A 26,978-nucleotide genomic window follows, 5' to 3' on the forward strand; every position below is an offset into this window, starting at 1 on the left:
TCAAGGCCAGCCTGGTCTACAGAGTGAGTTCCAAGACAGCCAGGGCCACATAGAGAAACTCTCTCTCGAAAAATTAAAAAACAAACAAACAAACAAAAAAAACCCAAATAAATAGACAGTCCCACCTTTGGCCTATTTGCGGTGCATTGCTATACACAGGGGGAGCTGTCTCTCTATTACACACAACTGGGTTTCCAAAGGATGTGTGTGTCATAAGTCTTAATACGTGATCATACGATTTTTTTTTTTTTTTTTTGGTTTTTCGAGACAGGGTTTCTCTATGTAGCTTTGCGCCTTTCCTGGGACTCACTTGGTAGCCCAGGCTGGCCTCGAACTCACAGAGATCCGCCTGGCTCTGCCTCCCGAGTGCTGGGATTAAAGGCGTGCGCCACCACCGCCCGGCTTTTTTTTTTTTTAAGGCAAGGTCTTTCATTATGTAGCTCTGGCTGGCCTGGCATTCACTATGCAAACCAGACTGGCCCAAAACTCACAGAGACCCTCAGGTCTCCGCCTCCCTAGTACTGAGATTAGAGGCATGTACCACCATGCCCAGTCTTAACATGAATCTTAAGTTATTTTTAAATAGTTCAAGACATCCAAGGGCTCAGCAGACTATTTGCCTAATATGCACAGTGGTGCACACTTATAATCATAGCAATCAGGAGACAGAGGCAGGAGGATGAGAAGTACCAAGGTCATCTTTGGCTACATAGTGATTTCCAGGCCAGCCTGGAGACCTGTGTCTCTCAAAAAAAAAAATAAACTCACATAAAACTCAGTAAAACATTACTTTATTACTAGTAAAGCTGAGAGTGTATTCTCTGAGATCAGAAAGATATGAATTCAGCAAGGCAGCCCTGGTTACTTCACGTTCCTCCAAAGCATTTAGTTCTACTAGTCAATAAACAGTTTGCTTGGCATACAGGAGCTATCAAACAGAGGTCTATGGATGAGAACTATTTATAATTGGGGTTAACTCTGGCTGTAGAAAGACTGAGAGTCCACTATCAAACAGAAACTTAAGGGTTCCTGATATACTTGAATTTCCTCTCAAGTCTGACATCTTTCAGAAAGGAAAGCACGTTCATTTATGCTTCCATCTGAGACCTGGGGTTGAAGTCCTCACAAGGCGAGGCTTCTCCTCGCTATCATCTATTCTCACATGCCTCTCTTTAGCTAAAAACAGTAACACATATGAACCAATCAAAAATGGAGTTCAAGGATAAGCAAATTATACCACCGGTCATCAAGAATTCTTGGTCAAGTCCAGGAATACAGCCCACGACCGAGCATGCACATCACTGATTCTGAGTGGGGCCTCACCTAAGGTTCCTAGAATAGTCTGTCTGTTAGAAGAGCCTGTAGTGGGCCAGGCACTGCCAAAGGACAGGAACAAGCAAGGACACGAGAAGCAGCTTGGACTCACCTGAGTAAATGTGATAGGTTTGTCCCTAGAAATATAATCTGCATATTTACAAGTAAACATTCCACAATCACTCCCATTCAACTGTTGAGGAATCTCCTAAAACAAAACAAACAGAAAGGAGGAAGAGGTAAAATATCATTACATACACACCCTTAGTCCCTCTCTAAACATCACTGTGGAAAAATAGTATGACGATGGTGGATAAATCTGGTGTTGCACAAACACAGATGCACACACAAACACAATCACTCTTATTCTTTGTGATATAAAAATCCTAATCATGATACAGCATAGAAACATCTGACAGAATAAAGAAGTAAAGCAGGTGAGAGTTCTAAGCAAAACAGAACCCATCAAACATGATGGGGGTGGGAAAAGAAGGAACAGCATTTGATCATTACAGGAATACTAGTGATGATTATTTCAGATTATCATAAACTTTAAGTATGCTTGAATATGAAGCATATTTACTTCAACATGAAGAGGTCTAACTTAACATTAGTGCAGCCATGACAAGCTGCAGACTAACACTACTGGGACTAGGCCTCACCATTACAACCACCAGGAAAAGCCACAAACTTTACCCTGTGGGGGACTATCAGAATTGAGACAAACAAGTACTAAATGCTCTAGAACATAAAGGACAGCTTACATAATCTGTCTATAGATTGCCAATTTCCTTGCAGCAATGCCAGTACCAGTCACTGTTTGATTCAACTGAGCTCAATGCTCTCCCTGATCCAACCGCTCTGTCGGAACGGATGGGAAGTCCAAGCTCGAGGTGGAATAAAGGTTCTTTGCTTTTGCATGTGAACTCTGACTCCTGGTGGTCTCTGGGAGCTCATGACGCAGGCATAACAAATACTGCAGAGGTCAGGACAATGGCCTGTTGCTTAGGATCCCTAAAGTTTCAAGTGAGATGAGAAAACCATCTCAGAGGTTTTAACCAACTAGGATCACTCCTTGAGTTATGTCCCTGAGGCAGAAACACAACTAGGAGCAAGCAGCTCTAAGAACATCAGAAGATAAACTCATACGGAAAGAGCTGTGTGCTCAGGTCTGTATCATCCCAATCTTGGCTTGACTGTGGCCATCTTGAAATGTGACCCTAACTGAACCTGAGTTGAACCTGGTCAGTTTTCCCAGCATATAGTTTCCTAGCATACTGTGGCAGGTAAAGCCGTTGGAGTGGTATATATGAGAACTGTAGGACCAGACTTTTACACTGGGAATACATAGAATGTGCCTTTAGTCGCTAATATTAGCTCAAGAAAAACCAGATAAGTATTGTTAGATGGGGCCATTTCTATTTGACCTAACCCTCTGAGCCAATCAGAGGTAGCCACTGGGCCTGCTGCCACTTTGTGCCATGCTTCTGTCCACATGGACTATAAGCTGCAGTCTGTAGTCACAGGTCTGCCTGCCTTTGATCGCACAGGTCTGCCTGCCTTTGATCTCATAGTACCCTGGGGCCCATTTTCAGACATTGAGACTGGATTTTCCCAAAACAGGTTATATTTAAAGCAAGATAAAAGACAAGAAGCAACTATCTTGGCTATACTGATGGCTATAGGTTCAGAAATAGGCCACTTAAGAAATATAAGCTGGGGCTAGAGAGATGGATCAGCAGTTAGGAGCACTGACTGTTCTTCCAGAGGACCCGGGGTTCAATTCCCAGCACCCACAAGACATTTCACACCTGTCTGTAACTCCAGTTCCAGAAAACTTGACACCCTCACACAGACATACAGGCAGGCAAAACACCAATGCACATAAAATAAAAAGAAATTATAAAAAAAAAGAAAGAAAGAAAGAAATATAAGCCTTAGGACTAAGGTTGTATCCACAGAGCCTAAATTTAATCTTTAGTGTCACACATCCACCCCAACCACACTTTCGGAAATTGTATGCTTACAGAAATAAGAAAAAAACACAGACAAGTGTCACTTACATGTGGCTTCAGGCTGTAGTGGGTCCACTCTAAGAGATTGAGATCTGTATTTCTTTTGGTCTTACTTTCATCCTGCAAATACTGACTAAAGAAAACAAAAACAAATAATGAATGATTCACTGAAGGCCCAGGAGACCACTCGCTGTGATTAAAAAGGACTTTGTGATGTTCAGCAGGGATGTCATTCTCAAATCTGGATCTATTTGCTTTTTAGAAATGTAATTATATTTTGATTTTGATTTTGATGTTTTCCTTTCCTGCTAGTAAAAATTATACATGTTAAAAGATACCATGCATCCCTACTTTAAAAAAACAAAAACCCCTAAAACAAAACCAACAAAATTAAATTAAAAAAATTAAGTAAGTAAGCACAGAAATAACATCAGATGTGTAAACCCCAATGCATTAATGAGGAACAGAAAAAAAAAAATCAAGACAGCATAACTCCTCTAGAAATGATTAACCATATAGTAATGGTATCTAGTGAGAGTGAGCTAGATGAAATCCCAGAAAACTCGAGAAAATGATAACAAACATCTTCAAGAACACAAACAGATGAATAAAATAAAGGTGATGGATGTTATGAAAGAAAAAATCAACAAAGAGAGAGACACTGAAGAAAGCCAAGCAGATATGCTGGAAATAAACCCTGGCAAGTCAAAATTTAAAACTGTGGAAGTCTCAGCAACAGAACGAGTTAAGGAGAGGACAGAAGAGGAAATGAAACAACCCCTCAAGGCTAAAGATCAAACAATAAAAAGGTACTGGTGGGAAGTCCAAGATATATGTGACATTCTGAAAAGATCCAATTTATGGATTATAAGGATAGAAGGAGAAATCTCATTCTAAAGACACAGAGGCCATTTTCAAAATAATCACAACAAAAAATTTCCTAGAGTTAGGAAAACAGGAGATACAGGAGACATATAGGACTGAACAAACCAGAAAAGTCCCTCCCTGGTCATATTACAGTTAGAATGCTACAGACACAGACAGGAAGTATACTGAAGGTGGGAGGCAAGAGGGAACACCAAGCTGCAGCCCATCTCAGTAACTGTGGGATCCCACAGAGGCTTCCTTAGTGAGAACTTACTCGGGGTCAGAGAATCTGAGCTGCTTCACCAGCAGGGCTGCATAATGGGATGATATGACCACTGGTGTGAATACACTTGGCTGTATGGTGTGCTTTGATCTTGCAAGCAGGAGGTCTTTTTGCTTGGCCCATGGCATGTTATAAAAGCCCTTTTCAATGAAGGACAAGGCTGGTGGGTATTGACCAGGCCCTCCCGAAGCTATCCTGTGTTTCTGTCTTTCTTCTTGTCATCTAGATCTCTCTTTCTATCTGACATTTCCTAATTCCTCTCTCTTCTACCTAAGAACCCTTCAAAAGGTAGGAGCTGGACCCCCACAAATAATATCAATTAATCAACAAACTTTAAAATCCAGAAAGGCTTGGGATATTTTATCATGTTCTGAAAGTTAACTGCCAGTGTGGAATAATATACACAGGCAAAGTTACCTACCATTATTGAAGGGAAAATAAAAAATTCTGATAAAGATAAAAGTAATTTATGACTATACCAAGCCAACTCTGCAGATGACAGTTAAACGGATCCTGACTAAAGAGAAAAAAAAAATCTACCCATGAGGCTCAGGCCAGATGAACCATGCTAGAATTAAATACTAAGGAAGGACAACCCCAAACAGTACAAAACAAATTAAATGGCAGGAATTCAATACCCAAGTTTAGTCTTAACAAACCTAGGAAAACAGAAGTAATTCCTTGTATCCTATTCATCACAATGGAATATGTCTACAAGTGAACATCAAGAGAAACCCTAAGGCACACAAACTGATGTTGATGAAGCAACACACTATTGAACAATGAATGGGTCCTAGAACTAAATGACAGTGAAAACAATGTCTCAGAACCTCTGGGACACAATGAAAGCAGTCCTACAGGGACCTTTACAACTCTACATGTTGATAAAGAAATCAGAGACATTGCAAATACTAACTGAATGATATACCTTAAAGGATTTCGGTAAAAAGAATAAGCCAAACCTCAAGTAAGTAAGTGGAAAGAATCTTTATGATCAGTCTAGAAATTAATGAAATAGAAATGAAAAGAAAAATATAATCATTGAAACTAAGAGTGGGTTCTTTGGAAAGATAAATAAGATAGACAAACCAAACTAACCAAAAGAAAGAAGACACCAACTTATACAATTAGAGGTGAAAAGGGAACCATCACAGATACCAGTGAAATGAAAAACATCAGGTCTGGAGGTTAGAGACAGTTCAGTGGGTAAAAGCACTGGTTGCTTTTCCAGAGGACCTGGGTTCAATTCCCAGCACCCACATGGTAGCTCACAGCTGGTCTATAAGTCTAGTCTCAGGGATCTGATGGCCTCTTTTGGCCTCCTTGGGCACTGCAAAATAAGATGCACAGACATACATTCAGGCAAAACACCCATACACATCAAACTAAAACAAATAAGCAAAAACATAACTTACACAAAACACCAGGTCTTGTGTGGAAAATTTATATTCCACTAAGTTGGAAAATCAAAAAGAAATGGATGAATTTCTAGACAATGTGACTTACCAAAACTGAACCAAGATGAGATGAATAGTTTAAAAAGATCTATAACGTGCAATGGGATTTAAGCAGTAATTAAAGCTCTCCCAACAAAAAGCAGTCCAGGCCCAGATGGAGTCATGGTGACGTTTATGAAACCCTCCAATGCTTCTCAAGCCACTCCATAGAAATGGAAGAAACACTTCCAAACCAAAGGCAGATAAAGACATGGGGTGAGAGAATCCACAAACTAATTTCCATGATGAACTTAAACTAAATACTTGTAAATACATCAAAAAGATCATTCACCATGATGAAGCTGGTGGTGTAACTTGATCAGAGATACAGGAACGCAACAGGTGTGAGCCAATAAATGTTCTAAATCACACAAATGGAGCCGAGGACAGAAACCCCATGGACATCTGGACAGATGTAGAAAAAGCGCTGGCAAAACCTACCATTCCTTCATGGTAAAGGTTCTAACTCGGATTAGGGAAAAAAAAATCGTAATAATACAGCCTACATATGAAGCCTGCAGCCAACATGATATTAAATGGGGAAAACCCTCAAAGCTTTTCCACTAAAATAAGGAACGAGACAAAGGTGTCCAACTTTTCCACTCTTCTTCAGTACAGTCCTGGAAGCCTTAGCTAGAGCAAGACAAGGAAAGCACATAAAAGGATACAAACAGCAAAGGAAAGATGCCAAAGGCCCCTGTCTGCAACTGCTATGATTTTATACATGAGCCCCTAAAGACTAACCAGAAAACTTTTAGAACTGATACACACGTTCAGTGGCAGAACACAAAAGCAACACACAAATCATTCCTATATATCAATGACAAAGAAACTGAAATCTTGGAAGTAATCTGATTTAAAAAAACTTTTTTTTTTGGTTTTTCAAGACTGGGTTTCTCTGTGTAACAACCTTGGCTGTCCTAGAACTCACTCTGTAGACCAGGCTGGAGTCGAATTCACAGAGATCTGCCTGCCTCTGCCTCCCGTGTACTAGGATTAAAGGCGTGTGCCACCACTGCCCAGCAGTGATTCAATTTTTAACAGCCTCAAAAAAGAAAAAGGTACCTTGGAATAAACCTAATCTCAGCATTTGGGAGGCAGAGGCCAGCCTGCTCCACAGAGTGAGTTCTAGAACAGCCAGGACTATTACACAGAGAAACCCTGTCTTGAAAAAAACAAATGTGACACACTTCCCCACCCCAATCCCTCACAAAAAAAAAAAAAAAAAAGGGGGGGGGGCATTTTAAAGTCCATATGGAAACACAAGAGACTCTGGAGAGGCAAAGCAATCCTAAGCAAAAACCAAACCACTGAAGTTATCACCATACCTGATTTGAAGTTATATTACAGATCCATATTAATAAAAACAGCGTGGTACTGATGTAAAAACAGATTCAATGATTGAATGGGATACAAAAGGGAACCCAGGTATAAGGCCATGCAACTTTGGCCACTTGAGTTTTGACAAAGACGCCCAAAATACATAGAGAAAAGACAACATTTTCAACAAATGGTACTGGGAAAACTGGCTATCTACCCACAAAAAAAGAAAAAAAGAAAAGAAAAGAAACTAAACTCAAAAATGGATTCCAAGTGGATCTAGGGCCTCGAGCTAAGCCCTCAAACTGCTGGGGGAGGAAGGAGTACACTGGAGATATAGGCTGGATAAGGACTACCTAAACAGTACTCTGACTGCTCAGGAGAGAAGGCCAATCATCCACAAGTGTGGTCTCATGAAATAGCTTTTGACAAGAAAGGAAGCTGTCAATTAAGTGAAGAAATAGTCTACAGAATGAGAGAAAAATCTTCAGAGGATCAGTTTCTAGAATATACAAGGAATCCAAGGAACTACACATGGAGAAAAGCCAATTATCAGAATGGGACTGACCAGAGAATTCTCAGAAGAGGACAAGTGGCTAGCGTGCACTGAAGAAGTTAAGTGTTCACCATTATTAAAACTACTCTGAGACCTCACCATAGTCAGAACAGAGAGTGAGAAACAAATGCTGGTGTACACGCAAGGAAAGAAGGCCTGATACACTGTTGGTGGAAATGTAAATTGGTATAGCCACTATGGAGATTCTCAAACCGCTAAAAACAGAACTTCCATGTGTCCCAGCTAGACCACTCTTGGATGCACCCTAAGGACTCCATATTCTCAGAGAAACTTGCACATTCGTGTTCACTGCTGCACTCCTCACAATAGCCAGGAAGTGGAATCAGCCTAGATGTCCATAAACTGATGATGATGATGTGCTACATATACACAATGGAGTTTTATTCAACTGTAAGGACAAACGAAATTGTGAAATTTACAGGCTAATGGATGGGACTAGAAAATGTTAGTTAAGTGAGGTCACCTAGGCTCAAAAAGACAAACACTGTATATCCTTTTTCACATGTGGATACTAGCTTTTAATTTTTGTATCTGTGTATTATATAATCAGGAAACTTGAAAGGGCCTATGAGAAGGGCAGGGGCTATAACGTGGGGCACGTTGGGAATGCCTGAGAGGAATGCCTAAGACGGGAGAGTGGGCGATGGATATGATCAAGATAAATTATTTACATTTGTAAATTAAAATTGGAAATCAACAATGAACTAAATCACTGTTACAGTGTGCCTTTCCTCACTTTCAAATTAAGAAACAAAGTGGACTGGACTAAAAAAGTCATGGTCATGAAATAAAAAACAAGGCAAGAAGACAGTTTTCAATTCAAGGAGGCTAAAGAGACATTAAGTACACGTCTGAACTCTGACTGGCTATGGGCCTGTGGGGAGAACGTCTAGAAATGTGTGATCAGGGCAGATGTGCCTGTAATCCCAGCACAGGAAGAAAACACAGGAGGACCCGTGGGTTTTGCTGTCCAGTTAGTCTAGCCTAATTGGAGATCGGGTCTCAAAGCAGGCACACGGTGCTCCTAAGGACAACACCCAGGGTTGTCCTCTGGCTGCCACACAAACGCAAGTACCTACATGTAGCCATACATACATACATGAACTTGCACACACACACACACTAAAAAAAGACTTTACTGATAACTAACTTCCTAAGCCTGGTTAACACCACTGCAGTTATAGAAAAGAATTCCTTAACAAGGCTAGCCTTGAACTCACAGATCCCTGTGCTTCTGCCTCCCAAGTGCTGGGATTAAGGTGTGCCCACAACAAGCTATAGAGATATATTCTTTGAAAGTATTTGTATATGAGTTTTTTCCTGTAGTTATGTGTACCATATTCATGCCTGATGCCATTGAGGCCAGAAGAGGGCAATGGATCCCTAAAACTGGAGTTAGAGAGAGTTGTGGGCCACCATGCAGATGCTGGGAACTGAATCAAGGACCTTTGCAGGAACAAGTGATTTTAACCACTGAGCCATCTCTCTACCTCAGGAGATATATTCTTAAATATTATGAGTAACTCATTTTAACCTCAATTTTAATTTTAATCTCAAGGTCCTCAAATTCAACAAGCTGGACCTCGTACGTGGAACACAGTAAAAACTGTGCAAGACTAGAATGTACATTCTCAACTGGAGAAACACTATCCCCAGCAAGGCTAAAATTGGCTTTCAGGAGGTAAACATTTTAGGTATCTTAATGTTTTATAGCCTTAAAAAAGTCTTTCTGTATTTGTACAGAAGTCCAGACTGGCCTCCAATCCAACATGCTCCTGTCTCAGCCTCCCAAGCTGGGGTCAAAGGCATGAGCCACCATGTCCAGCCACAAATAAGTCTTTTTCTTTAGTGGGTTTGTTTTTGTTTTTGTTTTTTTGTTTTGTTTTGTTTTTTCTAGACAGCTATGTAGCTCTGGCTGTCCTGGAACTCACTCTGTAGACCAGGCTGGCCTCGAACTCACAGAGATCTGTCTCCTCTGCCTCCCAGGCATGCACCACCACGCCCAGCTCACAAATAAGTCTTAATCCTTAGTATTACTTGTCCTTATAATGCAGAATTAATTTTTTCTCCTAATGGAAAGTGATGAGTATCATAAAGGAAAGTGGATTCTGCAGCTGGAAAGAGGCAACTCAGTGATTTAGAGCACTTGCTCTTACAGGCGCTGACTGCTCTTTCAGAGGACCCAGGTTCAATTCCCAGGACAGACACGGCAGCTCACAGCTGTCTACAACTCTAATCCTAATTTCATGGCCACCAGAAGGTACATGATGAACAGACATACATGGAGGCAAAATGCCAATACACATAAAATAAAATAACTAAATCTTTGGAGGCTAGAACGATGTAAGAGCATTTGCTCCTACAGAGGACCCAGGTTCAGTTCCCAGTCCCCAAATGGCAGCTCACAACCATCTGTAACTCCATTTCCAGTGACTCTGATATCCTTTTCTAGCCTCAGTGGGCACAAGGTATATACAGATATGCTGGCAAAACACTCATACACACAAAATAAAACTAAATAGTGTGTGTGTTGCGTTGAGGGATTAGCTACATCTAGGAACCTTTCAAAGATAGAAAGAAGAGTATAAATATAATAAAAGTATTAACAAGCAGCACAGAACAGCATACTGTGTGATTTTACTAGGAAATCTCTATGCAGGGGACAATACATGTATATACACACACGTCTACATTTAATAATTTACACAGTAAATACTATAAGGATCATAAATAATTTAGTATCTTCTGAGTATTAAATATTTCTTCTCTATACTTTTGTCTAAGCTAGCCATCAGTAAAAAAGATCTACACTAAAATATTGAGGAAAAGGTAAAATAAACTATTATTAATAATTTCTCTGTATTAGTTCTTAGAGAATTTCATACTATTCTGATCATATTCCCATCCCTCCTCCACTCCTTCCAGATCCATCCTCCCTTCCCTACTCTCCCAACTTTGTGTCCTCTTTTATTAAAATAAACAAAAGCATCATGTCCAGTTTGTGCTGCCCACAACTTTTAAATACATGGCTTTCTTCTGGAACAGTTCTGGAACAGCCAAACTGAGGGTGGGGGGTGGGGGGTGGGGCCTACATGGTTAAAAAAAATTGATTATCTCAATAACTGTTCTTTGTAAAATGAATGTTGCATTTCTGTTCATCCTTACTAAAGTTAAAAGCAGGAGCTGCATTTGCTGGAGTTGCCAAAAGTTTAGAAGACCTCCATTTGTTAACAGTAGCATGCCAGCTAAGCCTTTTCATTTTCACAATCCTCTTCAAGCTGGTGTAGTACCTACTTTTCAGGAATGGCTCTGTACAACATTTATTGGCCTCCTGAAATTCATTTAGCCCCCTTTGAAGATACCTTAAAATTTATGAGCCTGAATGTAGCCATTATGAGACCATTAGTTATGCTCCGTGTGAGCTGCCTGTTTTTTCTTTATGGTTCTTAGTTGTTCTTTTGCAGAGCTACCAGCTTAAATCGTGCTGGGGTCAAGAAAAATGGGCCTTGGCGGTTTGTGTTCCTGGAGTTGTATCCATGCCAGTGGATGTCCACATGCTCCAGAAGAGAATTTGACATTGCTGCTGCCATTGTTGCTGTTATAGCAGTGGCAGCCACTGCTGCTACTGTTTCTGGGATTACCATTTCATAATTGCTTACTACAGCTAGCACAGTGGAGACCCTGGCAGCAAAAGTAGCTACCACAGTTAATTAATTTTTCATTCTATTGGGCATGATAAATTTAATTCAATAGTTATACACATTTCGATTGGCTTTGAAAATTATAAATTTATAAACTCAAGTTCCATTGGCTTTTGGTATACCATCTTACAAGGACTCCAATTTGCAGTAAGGCTCGTTAAGGAAGGGAATGGCTCAGTTGCCTTTAGCCTACTGGCTATGGGTGGGATAGGACTTCTGTTGGTCTTTTCTGTGTCGAACACACAGATTGCAAGCCCAGTACCACTTTGAGATCTTTGGCAGCAGTTAACTCTGCAGCTCACACACGACTGAGCCTGTATGATAATGAGTATTCAGAGATGGATAATGCCTGGGGAGCGCTCACCAACCTAAGACCCTGGGCAGGCGTCTCCATGATGGGTAAGGTGACCTGCTGATGTCCCACGCAACCTAAGTCAGAAGCTCATTTATTAGTAAAAAGGGGACCTGTAGGGCCCTGACCCCCGTTTTGGGTAACTGTTGCCTTGCTTGCTGACCTTGACCTTGATATCCTCCCTATGCTAATTCCCTCCCGGGTTTCACCCTCCTGAATGCTTAAGGGAAGTTCCTTGTCTGTATATCCTACATAACGGTGTTAACAGCTTAGATGCAAGATTGTAAAACATCAATAGAAAAATTCTGCCCTCCAGGGTTCTCCCATTGTGCTGTAAGCCTGTATTTAAGACCTCCTCCCTCCTTCAATAAACGGCATTCAGCATTTAAAAAAAAAAGAATGCTCAGCCAAGACATCTCATTTAATCCCACACGACCTCCTTCAGCTACAAATTAGGCTCCTACTCTATAGGCAGTGGTGGCACACGCCTTTAATCCCAGCACTCAGGAGGCAGAGGCAGGTGGATCTCTGTGAGTTTGAGGCCAGTCTGGGCTACAAATTGAGTTCCAGGAAAGGCACAAAGCTACACAGTGAAACCCTGCCTCGAGAAAACCAAAAATAAATAAATAAATGAAAAAGAAAGAAAAAAGGAAAAGAAAAAGAAAAAAAAAATTGCTGTTTGGATCAGGCTGTGCTGATGCACACCTTCAATCCCACCACTCAGGAGGCAGAGGCAGGCAGATCTCTGAGTTGGAGGCCAGCTTGGTCTACAGAGCAAGTTCCAGGACAGTCAAGGTGGGGGTGGGGGTGGGGGATTAGAGTCAGCAAAACATGGCTCAGCTGGTAAAGGTGCTTGCTGCCAAACCTGACCATTTAAGTTCAATTCCCAGGACCCATTTTTTATTAGAAAATGTTTTGACTGTATGAATACTATTTTATGTGCCTATGTACCTAAGGATACACAGAAATTTCTCAGGTGAAAAGAGAAGTGGGGAATGTTTAAGAAGCCCTGCTCTATACCATCATTCTATACATACTTGCAACTGTTCGATTAGCAGACCTACTATCAGGACAGCAGAATATCTGTGTCCAAGTGGCAGTTATTTTACTTAATAATGGCTCCTAAAGGCAAAAACAACAATACAAAGGAGGTTCCTGAAACACGGGAAACAGATGAACTTTCATACTTTGAGACAAAGCAGTCCACACAGGTTGGTTCTGCACTGCTGTAGTTGTAGATGCTCACCTGGAATACACACCTAACAACACTGGGGACTACTGTACTTGGAATACTTGCCTGCACAAACCACACACTTTATTTAAAAAACATCCCTGAGTTCTATGAAATGAGCCACAGAGACACAAGGTGACTTTAGGATTATAGGCCAAGACTCCCTGGCTAACAGTTTTTCAGAACACCCAGAATTCCAATTTCGAGGAAATCTAATTCTAATAGGATTCTAGAGAATGTCTTCCATGGAAATACCTGCAAAGTTGCCGTCCATGATTTAGCAAACAGAAACTCTCAGCTGAGATCAGGTCCTACGTTAGTTTTAGACAAACAGGTGGATTTAACGAAGTCCTATCATTACGTGTTACTCATAACTACACGTTAAGACAGCCACTCAGAGCGTCCTAGTATTAAGCAGAAGAGAGGCCATCCAATGGAGGAAAACAGCACAGAAGTAAGACTTGTAGATTTTACTTACAGAAGAACCTCACAGATCCTGTGGCCTTTTTGTCCCATAGAATCTAGATATTTAAGACACTTTTTTCTTAGGTCCATTACCTATATGGGAAAAGACAAAAATCCTTAGACATCCTTTTTTGCTGTTTGAACCCAGCCTGGGTGAACTCCAGCTCCTCCTCCCTCTACCTCCTAAGTACTGGGATCACGGCATGTGCTACCATACCATGCCAGAAACATTGTAAACATTCACAGCAGTATGATTTTATTTCTAAAAATAACAGCATTTTAAAATTTTTAACACATGTAACAATATGAACAGATTTATGAACTATTAGTTCATAAACAGATGGTTTGAGATTAACAGGACATACTTCAATTCCTCTAAAAAGGCCTAGAAGCTGTTCATCAGGCATCAATAATTCTCCTAGTAAGGGATTTTCCCCTGCATCTTTCTGATAAAAGTCAAAACTCCTCCTCAAAGCGTGCCTTATAGATTTTGAAGCTGAACAAATCAACACTTAGAGAAAGGACTCTGCAGAGCTTGCCTTTCACACACTGTTGGCCTTTCATTTCCTTCACTGGAGAGTGAAAGCAGCCTTCACTGTTGAGGACAATCATCTACACTAGGGCTACAATCAGCAGTAGAATCCTTTCTTAGCATGTACGAGGTTCAGGGATTGATCTCCAAGACAAGAAAGGAAAGAAGTGGGGACAGAGGAAAAGGGGGACGGAGGGGGAAGAAGGAAGGTGAGAAGAGAAGGTCAGGGAAAGAAGGGAAGTGAGGGAGGGAGAAGAGAAAAGAGAAGGGGAGAGAAGAGAAGGAGGAGTCTATAACCAAGCTCCAACAATTAACCCTCTCAACTCACCACCAGGCTCCAATGCACCTTCCGATGAATAGGTACCAGAACAAGTTCTTGTTCAAAGAGATTTACCCCTTTGGTCCATCTTTTCACTGCTTGGTAACCCCCAGACTTTAATTTAGGATAGAAGAATGTACTGAATGCATGAAGTGCTGGATAGCCTTGCTTTTTACTCCTTTCCACTAAAAGATTCATGTAAAAATTAATGACCTGTAAAATACCAAAAGATTAAAATTTGGAACATGGCAGATACATTACAAAATTAAATTCCTATCTGAATCAGAAAGTGAGATGCTTAGGGAAAGGGCACTCCATGAAAGAAGTCAGAAAACAACTGTTCAGTACAAACGAGCATGACAAAGAAGGATAAAGGGCTACAGATTGAGCTCAACAGTACAGTGCTTGCCTAGTACATACAAAACCCTGGATTCAATTCCCAGTACTAGACCATCTCCCTAAATGAAACACAGCAAGTCATGTGACTATAATTTTGAAGCACATGAATCACATATCTATTCAATAATGAGAAGGCATCTGCAACTGTTATGCAGAAAAATGAACTATTAGCTATATCATTGCATCCAAAATTAACCTCAATTCAGATATATTTCCCAGAAAGAGAAATGTCAAGATATATATGAAGCTTTTGAACAATAATTTCTTCAAATATAAAGTATTTTTCAAAAATTTTACAACAAGCATATTTACAATTACATTTACAAATGACAGTACTTTCATATAACTAGGCTTGTGGCACAGGAAGACAGAGCAAATGAGAGAAAATCAGGGACAGAGCAGTTGGTTAACTGAAAAAGTAGTAAGAAATAAGCCAGCTTTTGCAGAATATGTACTGACGCAGACAATAAAGTAAGTGACTTTTTATATTTATCGTTTGCTATGGCTTGAACACATATCAATAAAAAAATTCTTTAAGATTTATTTTTAACTATGTATATACATGTGGGTATATGCACATTGAGTGCAGGTTCCCATGGAGCCAGAGACATAAGATCCTTTGCAGCTGGAGTTACAGGCTGTTAAGCCAAGGGACGTGGGTGCTGGGAACCAAATGAGGGTCCTCAGAAAAGCAGCAAGCACTCTTAACTGCTGCATCATCTCTGTCCTTTCTCTAAAGACTTACACAGGAACCTAACACTCAACTCAGTGTGATGGCATAGGCAATGACTCACTCATGAGCACTCTACCCACGGAGAGACTACCTTATAAAGCAGCTGAAGGCAAAACGAGCCATAGTCCCCTTCCCTTCCCATGTGGGAGGACCCAAGCACCACTCCCCACCACTGTACCAGCAGCAGACAGTGAAGCTGCAGGCATCGAGACTGGGCTGTGTGGAATCAGAACTGTGTGCAATGCCTTTGGTGGGGCGAGGACAAGGTCTCACTATGTAGCCCTGGTTGGCTTGAACTCGCTATATAGACCAGGCTAGCTTCAAACTCAAGAAATCTGCCTGCCTCTGCCTCCTGAGTTCTACTGGTATGAATGCATGTGCCACCACACCCACCTCACTACATTTTTAATGAGTTGTTTTGCACTAATGAGGTAATGCACAACTCAGTGGGAGAGTGCTTGCACAATAGTCTAGGTTCAATTTCCAGCATGAAAAGAATAGCAAAACAACAAACAAACAACCCCTGGGGCTGGTGGGAAAGCCTATGACCCAGTTATTCAGGAGTATACGGTGAGGCAGAAGGATCACAACAGGGTTCAACGCCTGTCTGAGCTATGTAAGATAAGGCCAGCCTGGACAACTTAGTGGAAGCTTGTCTCAAAGTAGGAGATAAAAGGAAAAACAAAGAGGGCAGAGAACACAGCTGAGTGCAGACTACTTGCTTGCCTAGCGTGGGAGACCCCTGGTTCAATCCCTGTCACAGAAACTGAAGGTGCTCCCCAGGCCCTTGTAACTGGGCAGAAGTCACTTTGACAACAGATGGTGGATGACTACACAGAATGACAGTCACAGCACAAACAGACAGAACTGACCTCATCATTGAGCCACTGATAGTTCTTTAAGGTCTGGATATCTCCTCGAGTAATTCGCAATTTGAAAGCACTGCTTAGGATCTCATCTGGTGGCCCATGGCCCAGGGCATTACTGATTTCCTTTTCCATGTCCTGAATTAGAAGATCCAGAGGATGTGACTTTAGCATAGAACCACTATCAGGTATCAAAAGCCTCAGACTGAAAAAATGCCTTTCATCTCAGCAACACCTGGTGAAACATCTTTGAGAAAATCCACACTATTCAAGAGCTACAAAACTGCAGTGTAAAAACATTCAAATTTTCAACTATTAAATAATCTTAATAAGCGAGGTGGTGGTGGCGCACGCCTTTAGTCCCGGGAAGCAGAGGCAGGTGGATCTCTGTGAGTTTGAGGCCAGCCTGTCTACAGAGTGAGTTCTAGGTCAGCCAGAGAAATCCTGTCTCAGGAAAAAACCAAACCAAGCCAAAACAGTTAAGTAATGGCTATCCTTCCTTGAATTATTTTAGTGAATTATGCAACTAAATGTATATTTAGCTTATGAACCCAATCAAAATTATTTCCATTATTTTTTTTTAATCTTTCCACACAATTTTGTTATTTAAGACTTGATATCTCTACCTCTGTCATGGTTAGCTTTAATGTTCATCTCGACAGGACCTACAAAAGAGAATTATAGCTAGTGATCACCTACATTTAGTTGCCCTGTGGGCATGTCTGTGGAGGACTGTTAAGTCAGTTGATGTGGAGGAACCCAGCAGAATGGAGAAACAGAGCTGAGTGGTCATGCATCTAGACACTTACTCTTTGCTCCTGACTGTTGGTGTGATACATCTAGCTAGATAGAATACACGTGCTCACACCTGGAAGTGTGAGCAAAAATAAACACTTTTCCCCCCAAACCACTCTGATCCATGTTATGGCAGTAGAGATGAACTACAAGAACTCCTGTGCAGAGAGATCACTCCTAAGCGAACTCCTCCACACATATACCAAGACAACAGGGGAGGAAGATCCAGTATGAGGAATCCCCTTTAAAATAAGAATTTTAACTACTTTCATTTCCAAATTTTTTTTTAATAAACTTTCATTATATTCAAGTATGGTAATCAATTAAAAAAAGAGATGTTTTAGAAAAACATTTTAAAAATGTTCAATACATTCATTTGATACCACATTTTAAAACTCAAAACGTTTGAAGGGTAGAAAAATAATCAATTACGGGCAGATATGATAGCACATTCTCACATTCCAGCATTTCGGAGGCTAGCAGCAAGAGAATAGCCATTAGTTCCAGACCACCCTGGGCTAAGTAACAACCTAGACCCAGGTTCAGAAAGAGAAAAGAACCAAAACTAAGTATACTTGTCCACCAAGCCACCTTCCCACAGACCACAAATGATCAACACAGCAGCACAAGCAGACCCAGAGTCCAGTTCTTGTTTTGTTTTTATAACTTCATACATTCAGTCCGTATCTGGAGAAACTCCTCAGAACACAGCATGCATTTAAGTTTAGAGAAACGGGCTGGTCTAAAGCATCCACCTTTCTCTGGCCCACACAGGAATTATACCTCTGTAAGTTCAGAGAGGTCTGCTCTTCTCTCCTTCTCTCTGCTCGGGAAGCTCTTCTCCTTTGCCTCGAGCACTGACATTCTCCTCCTGAGTAAGCCATTGCTTCCGCTTCCAAGGCGAAGCCGGGCAGAGACTTCTTCAGATAGGTCGGGCTCCAGTTGGTGTCCCCTTGTCTGACCAAAAGAGTTCCAACGTTGACATGCTTCATCTTGCATATACACACTACTACACACTACATATGGAATATAAAACGCTGTACAAGTTATGAAAGCTACGCGGTGGTGGTGCACGCCTTTAATCCCAGCACTCGGGAGGCAGAGACAGGCAGATCTCCATGAGTTCGAGGCCAGCCTGGGCTATAGCATGAGTTCCAGGACAGGCTCCAAAGCTACACAGAGAAACCCTGTCTCGAAAAACCAAACAAAAAGTTATGAAAGAAGATACAAAGCTAATTGTTTTCTAGTTTTACCTCTCATGGATTTTCATTTTGAGTGGTGAATAAGTGCATAAAAATATATTTGATAGTGAAAGTGTAAACTCCAAAGGGAAGCCACACAGCCTCTGTTCCAAGTGGCCTTTGTAAAACTGTACATACAGTTCACGGAGATGTACAGACTTTGGGTCTGCTTAGTTTTGGTGTATGGTGTTTATAAAATTAAGAAAAAGTGTAAAACTCTGGCATTAACTTGAAAGAGAGAGCGAGCGAGAGCGAGAGAGAGAGAGAGAGAGAGAGAGAGAGAGAGAGAGAGAGAGAGAAAATGAATATGAGAACTGGCATCTCTCCAGATGGTAGGACAGACTCAGCCTGTCTGTCTGCTCTGGCAAGGGTGGGCAGAAGCTTTAGAGTTAAACAAAGGCCCACAGGGCATATCAACTGAAAACTGAAACCCTTGCCATCCCTCGGGGAGAAGGAAGGAAAGCATGTTCAGTTCCTATCCCAATCTAAAATGTGGTTAAAAGATGTTTATGAAGTTTAGAAAGGCACAAACTATGGCCTGCAGAGCTTCATACAGAGAAATCGACTTCTGTCCTTATTCAGGGTCAGCCTGTGTTAGTTAAACCTGCTTCAATTTACTTCTTCCTCTTTCTATATTAGGGTTGGAACCTAAGACCTTTAACATGCTAGACAAACTCTACCACTGAACTACAGTCTAGTCCTCTATTTTGCTCCCATATATAAAACCCACACCTTACAAAAGAGGAAATGGATTTAGAGATAACTCTGGAGTAGAGTCACTGTAGTCTCAAGATACCACTGAGCATTCCTCGTTCTTGCTGAATGCCAGGCAGTCCCCATCCCCTCCTCCATTGTATAGAATGAACAGCCTCACTGTATTGTCCAAACTTGTCCTCTCCAAGTGCTAAGACTATGAACACTCTTTGTTTTGGCTAAATCCATGATAAATGATAATTAAACACAAAGAGTCGATCTAGAATCACTAGAAACAGAGAACAGTAGATAAGGGAATGTTTTAAGACTTAAACTCTTTTGTAATTCTATGTAACTAAAATGTGAGTAACATAAAGATTCAGTTGTGCCGGGTGGTGGTGGCACACGCCTTTAATCCCAGCACTCGGGAGGCAGAGACAGGCAGATCTCTGTGAGTTCAAGGCCAGCCTGGTCTACAGAGTGAGTTTCAGGAAAGGCGCAAAGCTACACAGAGAAACCCTGTCTTGAAAAACCAAAAAAAAAAAAAAAAGATTCAGTTGCATTTAATCAAGAAATCTTTTCCTGTATGGGGTGTGGCAGTGCACACCTGTAATCCCAGCAGAAGGATTAATTAATCAATCAATCAGGGGACAGAGGGAAGTGGATCTCTACAAGTTTGAGGCCAATCTGGTCTATACAGTAAGCTCTAAGCCAGCCACGGCTACACAGTGAGACCCTGACTCAAAAGGTAGACAGAGAGAGACAGAGACAGAGACAGAGAGAAATATACTTCTGCCAGATAATAAATTTTTAGCAAAATACTTTGTTATTAAAAACCTGAGTATGGAGGCTGGAGAGATGGCTCAGTGGTTAAGAGCACTGACTGCTCTTCCAAAGGACCTTGGTTCAATTCCCAGCATCTACATGTGAGCTCACAACTGTCTGTAACTCCAGTTCCAGGAGACCCTACATCCTTACACAGACATACATGCATGCAAAACACCAATGTTCATAAAATAAAAAGAAAGTTGAGGCCAGCCTGGTCTACAGAACAGTTCCAGGACAGGCTCCAAAGCTACACAGAGAAACCCTGTCTGGAAAAATAAAACCAAACAACCAAACCAACCTTTACCAAAGGCTTCTACTTACACCTTCCTTTTCCAGGCGGAGTCCTACCACCTTGTCTGTATCAGCTTTTCCCTTTGAGTACCTGAGAAGGAAACCGTCAGATTTACACTTCTGCTGTTTAACATAGTAGAGATTAGTTCCAGAAGTAAGATTTACTAGTGGTGCACATCTGTAATCTCAGAACTCAGGGAACTGGAGGCACGAAGATCAGTTGCTCAAGGCTACACAATGAGCTTGAGACTAGCCTGGGCTAACTGAGATCCTGTCTCAAATTCTTTTATTTTAAAGTTAGGATTTACTAACCTCTGAACAAAAGTGGTCTTGAGTGCTGGCCCTGTCCTGTCTGACCCCTGGCCTGCCACACATAAACCGTGCCTTCGTCCTAATGCTTGCCTCACCATGATGGCTGGCCTCTAACACTCCATCATCCCTCAAGTCCTCCATCGGGCAAGTCAACAGCAGTGGTGGAAATTAACATGAAGGACCGGTGTCAGGGAAGTGTGGCTGCTGCTGTAACTAGACCGCTCTGTGGATCTTACAGTTTTACAACCAGTCTGAAGGAAGAACACGGGGGAAATGGAGATACAGGAGAGAGCACTGCTCTAGAATGCTGAAAGCAGAGCTGAATGGAGATTCTGACAGGTGCTGAGAAAACCACAATGCCAACAGAAATGAGGACAATGGACTGCACTCACGAGGTTCAGACAGGGACCTTGGGACTACAAGTTGAAGAATAGCTCGATTTTCTTTCTCTGCAACCCAGAAGCTTATCTCAGGGCGATTTTAAAGAGGATGGGGTATAGGAAGAGGTGGTATATGCCTGTAACCTCTGCACTCAGTGGGCAGAGGCAGGAGGATCATGAGTTTGAGGTCAGCCTTACTTACACAGTAAGACCCTATCTCAAAAGACTGGAAAAAGGGGCTGAGGACATGGATGAGTTGGTAAAACACTGAGTCTAAGTCCAACACCCATGTAAAAGCTGGGTGTAACAGCACATGCTTATCATCTCAGCTCTAGAGAGGAGGAGACAGGAGGTTGAGGCTTGCTGGCCAGCCAGTTTAGCCAGATCAACGAGCACCAGGTTCAGTGAGAGACCGTGTCTAAAAAAAGAGTAGAAAATGACTGAGGAAGACATCTAATGTCTCCACCTCTGACCTCTGCACGCATACACACATGTCCCCTCCCTGCCCATTCTCTTGAAAAAAGATGGGTGGGGAAGCAGTGACCAACTGAAGAGACACAGCTCAGCAGTCAGGATGTGGCATGGCCAAGCTTACGGAAGACTTGGAAGGAAAACACAGAGCCAAAGGATGACAGTGATGAACAAGGAGGATGCAATTATTAAAAAGGATTGGTACTGCTAACTCACCCCAGCCGCCCTGTCCCCCCCAAAAAACAATCAAAACTCTTCCCTAGACTAAGAAACTGGCCACATGATTAAAGCACAAAACTGTGACCCTGTCTTATTGACTGCTTTATTGTTAACATAGCAGTTTCTTTGTTTTTTGTTTCTGGTACTCTTACACTTATTTATTTATTGGAGGGGGTGGCAAAAGTTCCGTGATACACAAGTGTAAAACAGAAGGCAACCTCAGAAGGTCGGTTCTCTCTATCATGTGGGTTCTGGGAATCAAACTCAGGTCTTTAGACTTGGTGGTAAGCTCCTGAGCCATCCTGCCAGCCCTGTAATGTCATTTTGAAGGCTGCCTCAAGAAGAAAGGTACCTTCCTTGAAGAGAGTTGCCTATGGCCATCCACCTAAACACTGAGAGGCCATGGCAGTTGTGGTCCAAGGGAGCTCAGCTATTGTCAAGCTGGTAAAAGACATGCTGTCCATGTGGTGAACTTGCAATGGTAATCCTGACTGGATTCAGAACCACCTAGTAGACAGGATGTGTGTACCAGGGCTCACCATTCCAGACTGGAAGCTGGGAGGAGACTGGTGACAAGCAAGCACTCCCTTCCCCTGCTTCCTGATCTACCACTACCTTGCCGTGCTTACCCATCACAATGGGCTGAACCCTGAGTCAAAATCAATCCTCTACAACACTGCTTCTGTCAGAACTCTGCTCACGGAATAGACAGTAACACCTACTCAATTGATCTGAGACAGTAATCCCAACAAGCCTTTGAAAACTTGTAAACTTCAACAAACTTTTCAAACTTTCCTGTATAACTGTTTGGATATTGATATACCAATTTCTTACTACTCTTAGGAAGTACCTAAGATTCACAGTGAGTGATATTCACTAACTACACGTAGTGAACTATGCACAAATAATTACCTCATTGTGAGTTCTCTGAGGATACATTTATGCCTTTCTTGAACCTATCCTGGCATATAATTTATTAATAATAAACACTTGTTTCCATAAAATGGCTTTGAGTTTATATAGTCCTCTGAACCAATGGTCAATAAATCTTTCTGAAAAGGACCCAGGAATAAAATTTCAGGCTTTGTAGCTTCCTTCACAGTTCCTTCCCTCTGTGGCTTACCTAACAAGAACACATGGACCAGATTTGGACCCTTGGCCACTACTGGCAAAGTCTGCTAATAAAATAACAACCATCCAAAGCCCTAAGGAGAGCTGGACTACGTTCACTGTTCCTACGCTTGGGACAGTGGCCACTGGAGATGCTGCCCAACCCATATGCCTAAGAAACACCTACTTCCCCAAACCCCGATGGCTAAGAGATGAGGGCAGCCTGGAAGTGTGTGACTTAAGAACTATTTACCTACTTACAGTGCTGACTAGTTAGCAGCCTGAGGAGATCCACAGTTCCTCATGGTTATTCATAAATATAACTTGTGAGAAGACTTACTCTAAATGAAATCTTAGAATTAAATGGGCTACACACCTCTTCTCACTTCTCATTGAACAGAGAGGTCCCCTTGTTTCAACAACTCTGTCTGTAGGAATAAAAAGAAAGATCCTTTACTAGCCAGTCACAGGTTGGAAATTCAACTCTCAGATTCAAAGTACCAGGACATTTGTCTGCACTGATGCTAATGTGAACTCCAAATCCACGGGCTGCCTCACACACAAGCATCTAAAATACATGTAACTTTCTCTTCCTTCAATATACTCTTGCCCACAAATTGATACCAGATCATCTGATAAACTAGTCATTCAGTGAACAATTCTTGGAGAAATATAAGGAAGTTAATATGAAGTCAGTTAATTTTAATCTCACAAAATACGGTTATTTCACAAGTCAACTTAATCTTAAAGCAATTTTCTTTTTTAAAATAAAACTTCAGGTCTGCTAGCCAATGCCTTACAGCCTGACAATACTTACAGCCTGGTATACCATCTTTGAGTAGTGTGCCAATTTTCAACAAGCATGCTCTCACATGAACTAAGGTCAGTGTCTTAAGATAGAGCTAAATTAGAACTCACACTGTTTTGGAACAAAGTGGGTTGTCCTGACTCCATGACTCTGCTCCTCCACCCAGCCTTTGGTCTTTAATGTGTCCATCTGACTTCTCTGAGAACTTAGAAAAACAAAAGGAAGAAGATCAGCTCAGACACAAAAGGGAAGACCTCAGTCACAGTGGAGAAAGGACTAACATTCCGACCCACAACACCAGGACGACAACGAAAACCCATATGATATGCAATAACCAAAGTTAAAACTCCCAAATAGGGGCTGGAGAGATGGCTCAGAGGTTAAGAGCACTGGCTGCTCTCCAAAAGGTCCTGAGTTCAATTCCCAGCAACCACATGGTGCCTCACAACCATCTGTAATGAGATCTGGTGCCCTCTTCTGGCCTGTAGGCAGACATGCAGGCAGAATAGTGTATACATAAATAAATAAATCTTTTAAAAAAAAAAAAAAAAACTCCCAAATAATAATTTATTTTTTTCTGTATTCAATAAGCTAGACAATTCTGTGACTCAACTTGATAGTTCTATACTTCATGGGACTCTGTGTATTTGCAATCACTTGTTAGGATTACCAGGTGAACCGAAATCCTGAATTTATACCTTCCTGCCCATTCCTCCAGATAAATGTAAGACTAGACATCACTTCCTTTTGCTGCTGTTATCTACCTGTTCAAATCGCTGGCATATTTAATTAACAAGCAATCACATAAACAAAGTTCTTATGACCCAGTTAACTTTAATCTTATTTCTAAGTAGAGGATGCTAAAATGCAGTCACTAGATGCCTCAGAGACTGTATATGTCTGTGCATGTGTGTGTGTGTGCATGCGTGCGATAAGAAAAATGAAATACAGAAGGAGAGGCTGTGAGGGAATAAAGAGAAAAGAGTAGAGAAGGAACAGAAAGATGAGCAGAAGGAAGGAGCTAGGACAACAGCAGAGAGACAGAAACTGTGGGAAATGCTCGTACTGAGGAGGTTAGGCAGTGATTCCCTTTCTGTACATGAATAAGAGTTCATGTGAGCTGGATATGGTTTCCAATGCATATAATCTCAGCATGCGGGAGGCTGGGGCAGGAGAATTACAAGTTCTAGGCTAGCCTGTGCTAGATAGTGAGATCACACTATCAACCACAACAACCACAAAAAAAAAAAGGTTGGTGTAGGCAAAGGACTCTAAAGCTAACAGGAAATTCCATTCTGTAAGCCACTACACTACAGTGTCCGACAAACTATACAGCTAGTTCTCTTCACACCAGCACCTCTCTAAAAACAGGACAAAGGACACATGCTAACAAAGAATTCATCCTGTCAACTCTCTCACCTATGATGTGAAGCAACAGGAGGGAGAGTGTTTCCATGACCACCTTCTTTAAGTCGCTCCAATAGCTTTCGGTATTTTTCTCTTTCATCCTTTTGGACACCCTGAATAAAAAAGTATGCATGGTCAATAGTAGCACATAAAGCTTAAACTCAAAACTAACCATACATTGGCCAGTGAGATGCAGTCCACAGATGGACTTTATTTGGGGCACACTGTTCTTGAAGTTGCTTTAATTAAATACCGACTTTATAAAAAATGTTAAAAATCCCAAATCCTAACCTCTTTAGAAAAAAATGAATTAACCTGGAGCTATCCCCTTTAGGTAGGCCATTTGCTTTTCACCCTACTTTAGTCATTTACATTGTCTGCTGGATCACCAGTTCTCAACCTGTAGGTACCGACCCCCAGAGGGTTGAACACCCTTTCATAGGGGTGCCTAAGACCATCTGCATATCAAATGTTTACATTATAATTCATAACAGTAGCAAAAATTACAGTTATGAAGTAGCAACAAAAATAACACAACATAAGGAACTGTATTAAAGGGTCACAGTATTAGGAAGGTAGAGAAACACTGTGCTAGATCTTGGAGGCGTTTACGTCTTTGACAGAACTATGTTGAACAAAATTGAGTTGACCAGAAATTAACAGAAATAATCCACTTGATAATCCGAGTTCATATCACCAATGGCCTTGCAGCCACATTAATGTGTAGTCTCAGGCTTTATGGTCCATGGTCACCCTCAGCACCTCACCCAGCTGACCTCGCCTGGCCTTCCTGGACAGTAAACTCTCTGATTCTTTTCTCTAGAGTCTCCACTGCCCATTACTCTCATTCTGCCTGCCATAAATGCTGACGGCTCTGCCCACATCTCATCTCACACTACATTCTTCCCCTAAATAATCTTATCAGCTCCCTTGAATTAAATTACATCAATATGTAGAAAATTCAGAAATGTGTCTCTAACCCTGCCTTCTTCTCAAAATTCCCATCACCTATATCCAAGAGTCTACAGGAGAGGTCTTCTTGCGTGTTTCACAGGCACTTTAAACAATGTCCAAAACTGAAGTCAGCATCTTCCCCCTAAACACACAGGGTATCTTGGTCAGTGACATATATTTATCCAGAACTGAAATCTGGGCCTCAGGTTTTCCCTGTATGCCATGTGTGATTATTCTCAATTAACAAACGTGTCTTTGCTAAGACTGAGACCCACTGTCCTGGAATCCATCTGCTTAGTCCAGTCTCAGATCTCCTAAAACACTCAGGCTTCTCTTCTGAAAACCCACAGAGAGCCTCTGGCCCACTGTTCCCTTGGCCTGTTTGCTGAACTCTAAGTTATGTAAAACTCCTGAAGGCAGGGGCCAAATCTAGGATCCACATCCCCAATTACTGAAAACTAGTGCAGTGTCTGGGATTTGAATAAATATTTCGATGAACCAAACAAATAGCTCCCAAACCATCTACCAAATTAAAACAGCGGATGGCATTGGGAAATGCCAGAGACAGAAATCCTCCTCAACATTCCTGGACTAAGTGAAGCTCTCCAGAGAGAAATGAAGGACTATCTCTTCATTACACTACGCGCTCTGAGAGGGGAGGAAAAGCAGAGTGACACATCAACATCATTTAGCATCTTCACTTAATCACAGTTACTAAAGTTTATAAAACTAAGTTAGGCAGGGCATGGCAGTGCATGTGTCTAATCCCAGCACTCAAGAGGCAAAGGCAGGCAAATTTCTGTGAGCTAGAAGCCAGTCTGGGCTACAGACATCTGAAACTGACTCAAACTATGCATGTCTAGAGTAGCTCTGGGTCGCTAACTGTGCAGCAAGAATACTTACTAGGAGTCAACGGAGGCTGGGGAGGCCAGCAAGGGATGGGGTGCTGGGACACTCAGAGTCACTGTACCCCTCCAGTACCTTTTGAATTGTATGCCA

At 41.6% G+C, this 26,978-nt stretch overlaps 1 protein-coding gene across 5 annotated transcripts in view; it reads right to left on the reverse strand.

The window, feature by feature from the left end:
• Positions 1-26,978, reverse strand: part of Senp2 (SUMO specific peptidase 2) — a 46,480-nt gene that overhangs the window by 2,524 nt on the left and 16,978 nt on the right. For all 5 annotated transcript variants that reach the window (XM_059277658.1, XM_059277660.1, XM_059277659.1 and 2 more), the window contains 10 exons: positions 25,038-25,138; positions 23,729-23,823; positions 23,187-23,238; positions 20,349-20,409; positions 18,049-18,222; positions 16,477-16,608; positions 14,482-14,685; positions 13,635-13,714; positions 3,378-3,462; positions 1,427-1,522 (listed from right to left, as the gene is read on the reverse strand). In XM_059277658.1, the coding sequence (XP_059133641.1) occupies positions 1,427-1,522; positions 3,378-3,462; positions 13,635-13,714; positions 14,482-14,685; positions 16,477-16,608; positions 18,049-18,222; positions 20,349-20,409; positions 23,187-23,238; positions 23,729-23,823; positions 25,038-25,138 (1,080 nt within the window). The remainder of the gene's footprint in view (positions 1-1,426; positions 1,523-3,377; positions 3,463-13,634; positions 13,715-14,481; positions 14,686-16,476; positions 16,609-18,048; positions 18,223-20,348; positions 20,410-23,186; positions 23,239-23,728; positions 23,824-25,037; positions 25,139-26,978) is intronic.

Source organism: Peromyscus eremicus, chromosome 12 (genome assembly GCF_949786415.1).
Source record: "Peromyscus eremicus chromosome 12, PerEre_H2_v1, whole genome shotgun sequence".
In the NCBI taxonomy this organism is placed as follows: domain Eukaryota; kingdom Metazoa; phylum Chordata; class Mammalia; order Rodentia; family Cricetidae; genus Peromyscus; species Peromyscus eremicus.